General features: G+C 27.8%; 1 protein-coding gene across 1 annotated transcript in view; it reads left to right on the forward strand.

The window, feature by feature from the left end:
- The first annotated feature begins 7,152 nt into the window (after window positions 1–7,152).
- The window catches only part of LOC122270875 (formin-like protein 2), a 10,996-nt gene continuing 6,384 nt past the window's right edge, over window positions 7,153–11,764 (forward strand). The window contains exons 1-4 of the mRNA XM_071181885.1: window positions 7,153–7,256; window positions 7,335–7,509; window positions 9,086–9,172; window positions 10,131–10,199. Coding sequence (XP_071037986.1) covers window positions 7,489–7,509; window positions 9,086–9,172; window positions 10,131–10,199 — 177 coding nt within the window. The 5' untranslated portion in view covers window positions 7,153–7,256; window positions 7,335–7,488. The remainder of the gene's footprint in view (window positions 7,257–7,334; window positions 7,510–9,085; window positions 9,173–10,130; window positions 10,200–11,764) is intronic.

The raw sequence follows: 11,764 nt of genomic DNA on the forward strand, positions 1-11,764 counted from the left end.
TTTACGTCAATTATCGGCTGCGAGCGACGTAGTCCAACGTCAGAGATTCGTAATTCGGACTTTGCATTTCAGACCGCAACGCCACACATTCAAGAATTCGTATTATTTATGAGTACATAGGATGGTAACCATGTTGAGATATTCCATATAGATTAAAGCAAGTAATAATATTTATAACTTTACATAAAATTACTTTTATAAACTTTTTTCAAATGAAAAAATTTTGAACAACCTTATTTAATAATAGTATGTTTTGTTCTCACTGGACCTAATCTCTTGTGAAACAAAACGATATTTTCGAATTCTATTATTACCATACCTGCCAAGTGTCCTGTTTTTTTAAAGAAGACTCCTGTATTTCACGACTATCTCCTGTTAGCCCATATATTCTAAAACTTCTCTGTAATTTTTGAAGAAAGTTATTTACAAAAAAAATTTACCCAATAAAATATCCGCTGATGACAAAAATACTTTTCTTATTCCTCAACAGATAGTGCTATTGCTAGCCCTGCGGTATGTTGAGTGGTAATAGTTTAAGTACTCCTTGCAGTCAGGCTAACTGTGGGACGTTTTCGTGGTTTCTCTCTCCATGTAGTGCAAATGCGGGGTAGTTCCTTCAAAAAGTCCTCCACAACAAATTTCGCCCAGTACTTGATTGATCCAGGAGTTACCTTGTCTTCTGGATTGGGTTCAAAATGACAAGGCGAATGATTTGAACATTAGTAGCAGTGAACCCAAAATTGGGGTTGGCTGTTTGACAAAGGTTATAAAATGATTTATAAATAATGGTTTAAAAATTTTTTTTAGATTAAGATTTATATACATATTATTTTGCTAAATGTAAGTGCTTATATTTTGAATTTCTCTTTTTGACTTAAATGATTATGCATGATGTATCAAAGCTTTACTCGTAGCCTAATAAATGTTGCTAGTAAAATCTCTGTTATTTTATTTCTTTAATATTGGCAGGTATGTATTTACATTCATGTGATTGATCATTGCTTTGAAAGTATATACATTTATTTTGCAGCTGCTGTGAATTCCTTGGCTAAGTTTGGCGCTCACTGTGAAGAGCTTCTCCCAAATATTTTAGTTCTTCTGCAGAGGAGCGTCCTGGATTGTGATGATGAAGTGAGAGACAGAGCAACCTACTATTTAAATATCCTAAATCAGAAGCAAAAAGGACTTTACTCCCAATTCATCTTGAACGGTACATCTCTTTTCTTTATTAAATTGATAAATAAAGCTTTGAAATTTATATTTACAATAGTTTATTGAAAGTAGGTATGAAGTGATGCTTGAAAAAAAGCTTAATTTTTTAGTCTAAAATCAATTATGCTAGAGATGGTTTCCAAGTAGAAAATATGTACAGTTTCCTAATTGTCCAGGGTTGTCACTCCACAGGGGAAATACAGGGAATTTTAAAATCACCTGAAATAACAGGAAATTTTGATTTTTTTTTCCTTAACAATTTTGGAAAATACAGGGAAGTTAGTTTCTTTTTGTCTCTGATAAAATGGTGACCACTTAATGCATAATCTATGAGATAGGGTGATATTCCAACTATACTAAACTATTTCATTTACTTTTAAATTATATGAATATGTTCAGCTGTTCCTTTGTTTTCTAAGTTTTTCCAGCGATTAAAATTAGCATAGTTAGCCTAATATAGCTCACACAAGAGCACAGTAATTGTGTTTCCTTCTAATATATTGTGTATAATGCATGGTGCGTAGCTTTTTTAAAAAGTTCTTAAAGGTACTTATTTACGATTTTCGTTTTTTAAAAGCGATTAAAACTGCTTTTTTGTGAGGTAATTTAAAAAAGTGCTTAATTTTACCTTTTCGAAGATTTTTTTCTCTCTACCATGTTGCTTTTAGCTGCGTATTATGTAAAAGCGTGGTTTTCACATTGTTCTATTCAACGTTTTCACAATTCATTCAACCATCAACAATTCATTCAACAATCCATTTCGGCATGCTGTTTGTCCGTAGCGTATGATAGCACCCATCATGGTGACATATTTGATGAAATACTTGGGGGTCTGCATGTGCGTCCACAGAGTTGGATAAGTTGAGATTCTTGCACTCTCATGTGCAACTTCTGCTGCATTTTCTCAAGATATTCTCAATTTCAGGCATTTTCCACCCTCTGACGAACTGAAAAATCTCTCAATCTTTTTATGGTGGCTAATATAATCAAGAAAAGAGTTCTTTGTCAGAAACTAGTTATTATGATCTTTTGCATATAGTGCTTAAAAATATTTTTTGAGTGCTTGAAAAAAAGTACTTTAACGATGCTTATTTTTTGTTGGGAGATTTGGCTATGCATCCTGCAATCTGCACAGGGAATTTTTTCCCCCAGATTTGAGTGGAAACCCTGGTAAAGTTTTGAAATTTATATTAGCAATAGTTTAGAGAAAAAAGATTTGAATTATTTGTTTGATTTGTTATTATTTGTTGATTTGTTATATTTTGAAAAAGCATAATTTTTTAGTTTAAAGATGGTTTCCAAAAATGGTTTCTAATGTGAACAGTTACCTACTTATGCTATATTGTTTCAAGCTGATGTTACTAAATTCACGTAAATGCTGCTTGTCTTTTTTCACTAACACATGAGGTACAGATCTGTACAATTTCTATTAAAAAGAAATTTATCTTAAATACAAAAGTATGGTTGAAAGCATTAGATAAGGTAAAAGTTAACTGTCAGTTCTGCCCCTGTTAATTGAGTCACATTAAGGTTTCAGTTTATTTAAACTAACAATGTGTTGATTTGTAGTTTAATGGTTAGGCTATCCACTTTCAGCAGTTGTGGGGGGTTCTAATTTCAGATGGGGCATTTGATTTTTATCTCTAGATTTCTGTTCTGAGATCCATTTGGTATATTTTATTCAGTTTATATAATATTTTAATTTAAATTATTTAAAAATAAATTTAAAATTCCAAAAGCAAAAAAAACTAAGTATTTAATTTGTCAAAATATATGGATTATTTTTCTTTTAAATTGTCGTTTAAAATTTTTTGATAAAATAACTGAATTTTTTTCAATTTTATAATAAATAATTTAAACTTTTACTAAATTTAATTATGAAAATGTAGACAAAAGTATGTTGGACTAGTTTTAAAAAAAAGGGAAGCTATTTATTACATAACTAGAAAATCATTCTATTAAAAATACAAAATTTATTTCGAATGCATTCTGATTATTTGAAATTCAATGGATTATANAGCTTCCGTAAGAAAATTAATTAATTGTGTTTAAATATACTTTTCAAAAATTTGAAACTTTTAAAAAAACTTACTTTAATCACAAAATCTTTGAAACAAGTGTGGTACAAAGATTTATTTTTTTATACAGAAATATTTAGTTTTCTAGAGAAATTTTATTTTCAAAAATGTAGTGAACTACTTTTTTGAATCAGCAAAAAAGTAGATTGTTAATTTTCATTCTGAGAAATATATATATTAATTATTACTGTTTATTTGCATATATTCTATGGTGTTTTTATTTTATACACCTCATTGGTAATATGTAAATGTTTTTTATACCTAGTTTAATGACTCATAAGTAATTTTTGTTTTTAGGCATGAGCGTATTGTTACTGAAGCAAATCATGATGATGAAGAAGAAATAATTCCTAATGGAAATACTCTCAGACCAAAAAATAGACCATTACTTCATGTTGAAAGCTTAAAAGTTCGAAGAGCCACAAAACACATAGCTAAACTAAATATGGGAGAAGCAAAAGATGACATACATGTTTGCATCATGCGCTTGCGAGCCATAATGAACAATAAAGTATGTTTGTGAAATTGTTTATTGCAAAAATATTAATTTTATCTCAGCTTTACTTAAATGTACTATTCTTGATTTCTAACTTAGAATTAATTGAAGAGTGCTTAAGTTGTTTTTTAATAAATTTTTTTCTCTGTTTTTCTGTAAATGGAAACCATATTTTAAAATTCATTCAGCTTCACAATATTATAATATGTTTTAACCGCTATAATTACCTAAATAATTTTTTTTCATACAAAAGTGCTAATTTTTAGGACTACATACAGTTAGAAACTTTTGCTTGTAGGCTGTTACTAAATATTTACCTTTTACTTTAACTCCTTAAATATGCAAAGGAAGTACATTAGCTAACAGATTTTTTTATAGCCTGAAAAATTTTTTAAAATCAGACTTTCTTAAACTTGGAACTAAACTGCTTCTTTACAAAAGTCTTATTAGATCTATCTTGACAAATGTATTAGAGATTTGGGCATTGACTTTACGTAATGCCAAGATTCTGGGGATTTTTGAGAGAAAACTTTTGAGAAGTAGTATACTTGGTGAGATCCAGATAAATGCTTCATGGAGAAGAAGAAATAATGTAGAGCTTTACAGGATTTTTAAAGAACCTGATATTGTAAAATCCCACGTGGGCTGGTCCTCTGAAGGGAAGAAGGTCTTTTTGGCAAAGCTTATGGGAAAAAAAACCTCACGATTGACCCCTGCTAAGATGGATCGACTGTGTTGAGAATGACCTAAACATTCTTATCATTAGGAAATGGAATGTAGTCACCACCAAATATCAAGATGCCTGGAGAAATTATCAAGAAATGTCCAGGGCCCACCTAGGGCTCTCGAGTCACTGAAGAATTATTTGCTTTTTGATTATGTTTGCAAACATATTATGCTTCATTTTCTGAATAAACTGAGTAAAGTAAAGTAGTAATCGTTGTTGTAAATCCAGCTATTTATGGAAGTTAAAATCTTCAGAAATCTATATAATCATATTAAATGATAAGTCACATTAAAAGTGATTATATTAAATGTAGTACTCATGACAAGCATTGACAATTATACTCTTCAAATTATATATGATCACATTTTTTTAAACTATATTTTAAAGCTAAGAATGTAAGTAGCTATTAATTTATTTTGCACATTTAAGGGACACTGATTACATTTTTAAAAATCTCATACTTTTTTGGTTTCGGCAAATTTTGTATTGCAAAGGTAATAATTTGTACCAAATATGAATTAGCATCTTAGTTTGGAGATTTACTAGTTCTTGCTAAATAGTTCTTATTCTCCAAACATTCTGTTTATCAAACTGAAAAGTAACACACTGAAAGAACAATTTATTTTTTCTCTTATTACTTTTTATTTGTTTCTTTTAATACCTACAATAAACTATTTTATATTTCAGTATGGATTCAATATGGTGATTGAACGCACGCAAGCCATCAATTGTATTGCCCTTAGTTTGAACCACAAGAGCTTAAGGCAAGATTTTTATTTTCATTTTAATATGTTCTTCTAAGAATTAATTTTATATGCTCTAAGCTAATTCCTATTTCGAAATATCTGGTACATTTTGTTTATGACTCTATGAGTGTTCTGTTGGATTTTCTACCCTTGAAATTTGTGTAAGCTATGCTAAGAAATTTTGCAGCTTCGTCTCCTTTAATAAAAATAATTATGAATTTAATTTCAGTTTTTACTAGAAAGTATACTAATCTTTAGTGGTGTGTGGATACATGGGTCGAAATTCTCAATTAAATGCTCTTGAGATGGTGTGCGTTAAAATATTATATTTCATTAAGAAAATTTTAAAAAAAACAATGGAAAATATATGATTTATGAAAAATTCAAACCAATATTTTCTGTAAGCGTAAAAAGAAATTAATTTTAAGTTTAAAAAAAAAAGCCATTGTTACCTACAAAATATTCTTATAATTGCGTATTGTATTCTCTTTAAAATATTTTTTTTTTTTTTGAATTATGTACAATGTAAGCACCTGATTCTAATAGATTACCAATTATTATTTATTTAAATTGCTGTGATAAAACATGTCAGTATTGTTGGTAAAAAATGTTTCAATTACAATTTAATGTTGCCTTTTTCCGAGTTCCTTTTACCTTTTTTAAGTTTTTCTGCACAGAATGAATTTTTTAAAAATTGATTTAAAATTACAAAACAAAAATTTTTATCCACTAAATTTATTTTCCTCAAAAACTTTTTTTTATCAGCTTTAAAAATCAAAACATTTTGAAAGTATAAATTTTTTATACAAAAATATTTAGACTAAAATTAATTTAAAAAAAAAAAATATTGGCCAGTTGAATGAATATTTATTCAGCTGTGCCATTTGGAATCATTGAAGATCACAGATACCTACACCTGTGACGTTGGCGTCAGCTGATTGTTTCTTAGCAAAATGGCGTGTTAATGTTGAACTATGTTTATCCACATGACTTAGAATGTTAATTAACATGAAGTTAATAAATACTGAGTTATATCACACATTAAATTTGTTTAAATATAATTCTTTCTTGTCTACGTCTCTTACTTAACTTAGACTTATTATTTATTTATGTATTTTATTGTAACCTTAATAGATTTTTGCTTTGTGTGCCTGGCTACGTTGATTCATAAATAGTTTGCTTTTGTTCTCCATGACTTTGTTTCCTATCTTTATGTTAAGTAAGAATGTAATTGAAATCTTTGTGAGAAAAATATAGTATGAGTCACTTAGGAGAATTGATACTTGATAACTTTGGCTTACTCAAAATAGAATGGAAAGAACAGTTGCTAATGTTAACAATTGCCACATTTCAACAATCAATCAGGATCAAGATACCCACACTACATAACTTTAACAGGAGAGGTCTAATCAGTCAATCATCAAATATTTGGCAAAAATCCCCTTTACTAATTTGATCATTCATGATATGAATGATCTTGTAGATGTCCTCCGTATGTACTTGAAAATGATGATGTTTGTTAGGGAATTTTGTGACCGCTGTCCAACACAAATCCGGGTTTTTGGTGATATAGATAATTAAGATTAACCTGAAGATTAGTGGCAAAATAAATCAAAACAACAAAAAATAGTAATTCTAATTTTTCTTATCTTATTCAAAGGCAAATGCGAGCTTTCTCTTCAGCAAAAAACTGCCTTCATTTATTGTTCGGAAAAAAAATTGAGTTAATTTTAAAGTAAATAAAAGAAAAAGACTAAAAATATAAAATTGACAATTATTTCTCGTGCTTTTTACATTTCTTGAAATTAACTAAAATTATGTATTTTGTTTTTAGAGGATTTTATTTGAACTAATTTTGTATTTAATTAGCTACTTTAACTTTAAATAATGTATTTCAGGTTATAGACTTCACTGAGTTCGAAGAACATTTCAAATTGGGAATCCAGGGAGGTTTTTCAGATCGTAATGAGGATATAAACAGTAGTAAGAGATTCAAAGTAACTGAAAACTTTTCATTGCTACAAGCCAAATTTTTCTAAAGAGTAAAAGATAATAAAATAATGATTTCTTTGTAGGTACCTGAAAAAGTTACTTTATTGGAACACAACAGATTGAAAAATATGGCCATCTGGACAGAAGGTTGAGCTTCCTTGTGGTGTGGTTGTGAGGGCTATTAATGCATTAGATTTGACAACTCTCTCTCAGGAGTATGTTGAAGTACTTATTAGAATGGTTCCAACTGAAGCTGAAGTGAGTTCACCTACCGAACACTTTAATTTATGATTACCATTTATATCTTATGTTGAAACTTTAGAGTGATTTCATTTACTATGTTTGGACCAACATTTTGTCCATTCTAGTTAATAGTTAATGAAATTCAGTCTATGTTTTGTTTAGACCATCCTACACTTGCATTGTTTGGATTAGCATTAAAAACATCATTTCGAGGTTTGACTTAGAGTTGAGAAAAGAGCACCCATTAAGAACAAAAAAAAAAAAATTAAAGATAAAATATTTAAAATATGTTTAATGTACATTCCACTTTCACCAGCTACAGTTAACGCTCGACATGACCCCAGTGGTCCAACGAAAAATGGTCCTTATAATGTGACATGGCTATATCATGTAGACAAGACTAATGCAAATATTTACTTATTCATAAATGCTGAACTTATTTCATTTTGAGAAAAACATATTTTACATTAAAAAGAAATGTGAAACAAATAGAATAATTGACATTAACAGTTTTTTTTTTTTATGTCAATAAAGTGAAAGTCATATTAATGTAATTCGTGATATGTTTTTCAAATGACATTCAGTGTTACACATAATTTTTAGAATGTCATTCAGTGCTTTTTCTAGATTTTGAAATTTTCTCTCACAAAAATAATGGAGTGAAATTAGAACACATTGTTCTCCTTTCTTCACAATTAGATCCCAATTTTTAATTATTATAAACAAAGTGCTTTCCAGTATATTAAATACTTTAAGCAATTTGTGGCTTTGACGTAATTCTTCTGTCTACTTCTATTAAGTCTGAGCAAAAATAAAATCAATAAGAATGTGAATGCCACTTGTTTTAACTGAAAAATAAACCACCTCTTACAGCACTTCACAAAAAGCGAAAAATACAGTTTTCAAACAAGAAAAAATATGATTGATAAAAGTATTGAACCCTTTGAAAAGAAATTTACAATGTTGGAAGAGATTTTGAGCTGGTTCCACCACGAGGATACAGTATGCCTAGTACTCTTTAAGTTAAGAAATAGGTGGTCCCATCACTCTTTCTTTTTCATTCATAGAGAATCCCAGTTGTTTCACTTTTATTGAGCCGTTACACAAAATAGTAGTGGTTTGAATAATTTCCTACAGATTTTTTAAGACAGAATAATTTTTGTTGGGCAGAATAATTTTCCTTTCCATCAGTTGATTGAAACGTGAACTTTTTAATTGTACATTTCTTTTCCCATGATCCAATTAATGACATCTATAAAGTTTCACTAGCATCTGCCAGTCAAAACTCACTCTATGCTGTTATAAGTGAGATAACTTTAATTCCATTTTGGGATTTCAAATAATAATAATAATGAATTGTTCAAAATTGACAAAAGTTGTTTGTTTTTAGATGAAGGCTCATAAAGAATATGAACGCAATTGGAAGTCTGTTGATGCTTTAACAGACGAAGACAAGTTCCTATTTCAGACTTGTTTGATTTTATGAAATATGTATTTGATTTTAAAATATATTTGTGAACTGTATGTTGGTTTAATACAATATTTGATTTTTATTTTAAAGCCTTATGAAGTTAATTTAATTATTTTATAGCTGTCTAAAGTTGAAAGGTTATCTCAGAAGCTCAATACCATGTCTTACATGGCTGGATTCACCAAAAATATTCAACTTATTACTCTAGTAAGTTCATAATTTTTTTTTAAATTTATGATATATTTTAAACAAGTAACATAAAATAGTTCATAAAACTTAAATCTTTCTCCTGAAACTTACTCATGATAATTTTATGTTATTTAGTTTTTATTAAATATATTATGGAAGTTTTTTGAATGGTATTTTTTAATTGTATAACTTTCGTTGTCAAGGTTCAACTCAAACATTTTAATACAAAATCATTCTGAGAAATTGTGACTTGTGTAAAACTTATTACATTTATGAAAGATCTGTTGTTCACCAATTCTGTGAAATGTTGTTACTGTACAACTAAATGATTTAAAGACTATAACCAAAAAAAGTAAAGAAAGAAAGAAAAAAACTTTGGTGTATCAAGATTTTTTGTGCAATTTTCCTTTAAAAAAAGAAAGAAGGTGCTTCTATAAAGTATTAAAAAAAACTCTAAAAATTGCTTTTTTAAAGTTTTTTTTCTCGTTTACTTCTAGAATGATATTCATAAAACTCTTATAGAGACAAAAATTTTGAGATGCGTAAAAAAAAATATGTAAAATGAAGTTAGTAAAGTAAGTTCCTCTTTCTTAATTCTTTTTGCTCTAATGTTAATTTCATATTTACGAACAACTGTATTTTACAAGCATTTTTCTGTTTCCTTTAGTCCATCCTTCCCAGAGTTTTACTGTATAAAGTATGATTCAGCACAATAATTAGAGTTTTTACTAATTTGTTGTATACCCTTTTATGTACATTCCCTGTGCTATTTATGACATGCTGGCAATAATCATATTTTAGTATTACTAAGTGTCATCTGAACAGTTTTAAATTTTGTGAATTGCATCTTAGTTACTACCCCTCTTTTATGTTTAGGTATCTTGCACTTATGAATTGATAAATTAACATATTTTCCCTCCTTTATTAACCTTTTTCTGCTTTTGAGATGATTCATGCTATTTATTTATTTATCTAGAATATCAACGTCATTATCAATGCAACACGGTCAATTAAAAATTCCAAAAGGCTGAAAAAACTGCTTGAAGTAAGTTGTAATAATAAGTAAGCCATAAAATTTCAGTAATATATATATTTTATTGTTAATTCATTATCTAATTTTTTTTCTGTATTGTTTATAGATTTCCAAATTTATATATAGTGGTTTTTAAAAACTTTTAAACACATGTAAAATTTTGAAACTAAAATGTAAAAACTCTCTTAGTGTATTCAAAAAAACATCTTTTGTTAAATGAATTGCATTGAATTTCAACATCTTGTCGGCCCATTTCTTACTTCTAAGATAATAAAATAATAATAATAAATATCCTTTTTTTCACTATATATGATATATATTTTTCCCCCAATGTTTTAATTTCTCTAAACACCATTATTTAATTTCCCCTCTACATTTTGAAAATATTTTTCTAATTTATCTATTTTGATTTTAAAAAGTTATTTATACTTTAAAAACTATATTTAAACTTATCCCATTTTTAGTTAGGCTTTATATAAAATTTTAAAGTTAAACGGTAGCATTTGTATTGTATCTGATAAAATGATTAAAATATTAATTCATAAGTTAACTAAATATAACAAATTTCTTATTCTCTCGATTTTTGCTAGCGACCTAAATTATTTCTTTCAACAATTATTAAAACACATCTATTACCACATTTTTACTTAGTTAAGATACTAGACTTCTAAATCAAATTAACTTATCAAAGAAAAAATTGATTTAAAAAAACTACTAATAAATTATTATATTGGATGCTAAGCAGCAGAAAAATAACAGATTCAGAACCAAAGTATTCCACAGAGGAGCTAAGCTATGAGATCTTTATATTTGTTGTGAACAGATCTGCTTAAGCAATTTTTCTAGATTTGCATTTAACATATTTTTATTAACAATTCTTTGTTTTTTTTGCTGTGAGACTAAAGTTGCCATCATAAACTATATACTATTTCTATTTTATTCTTAACTTTGCAGTGATAGGTCTAATTAAGTATTCAGTTAATTAATCCTGAATGCATGTGCATTGTGTTTGCATGAATGCATGTGTGGTTAGTTTGTGTATTTGAAAATTATAGAATGTGTGGTAAAAAAAATTTGATTTTATTTATTACGTATCTACAGTTATGTTGTTTGAGTGTCCATCTTTTTTCAGTTCTCTAGTTTTTAAAAGTTTTTTTAATCCATTTTTAAATGCATGCCCATTTAAGTATTTCATCATTTTTTATTGATTGATTTAAAATAGAAAAATGTTATTGCATTTGTAACCCTCTTTGATCTGTTTTGAGCATAATATTTCAACTGATATTTGACTATAGTCCATTGCTTTACATGTTTGTTATTATACTTATATCATTCCAAAAACTCTTAAACTCTGTCTCATAAAAAATTGACATTTTAAATTTCTATGAAAATTTTGAAACCTGTAAAATACAATAAAAACAAAATGCAATAGAAAAGATATTCTTACTTAGACATTCTACTTCTGTGATTAAAAATTAACTTGTAGACGAAATATCTTCAGATAATTTCGTAAATTAAATGCTGTTAAAATAAATCATTTGAAAGACAAATAAAATAAAATATAAACAAAGTGCTTT

This window comes from Parasteatoda tepidariorum, chromosome 6, assembly GCF_043381705.1.
Source record: "Parasteatoda tepidariorum isolate YZ-2023 chromosome 6, CAS_Ptep_4.0, whole genome shotgun sequence".
Lineage (NCBI taxonomy): Eukaryota > Metazoa > Arthropoda > Arachnida > Araneae > Theridiidae > Parasteatoda > Parasteatoda tepidariorum.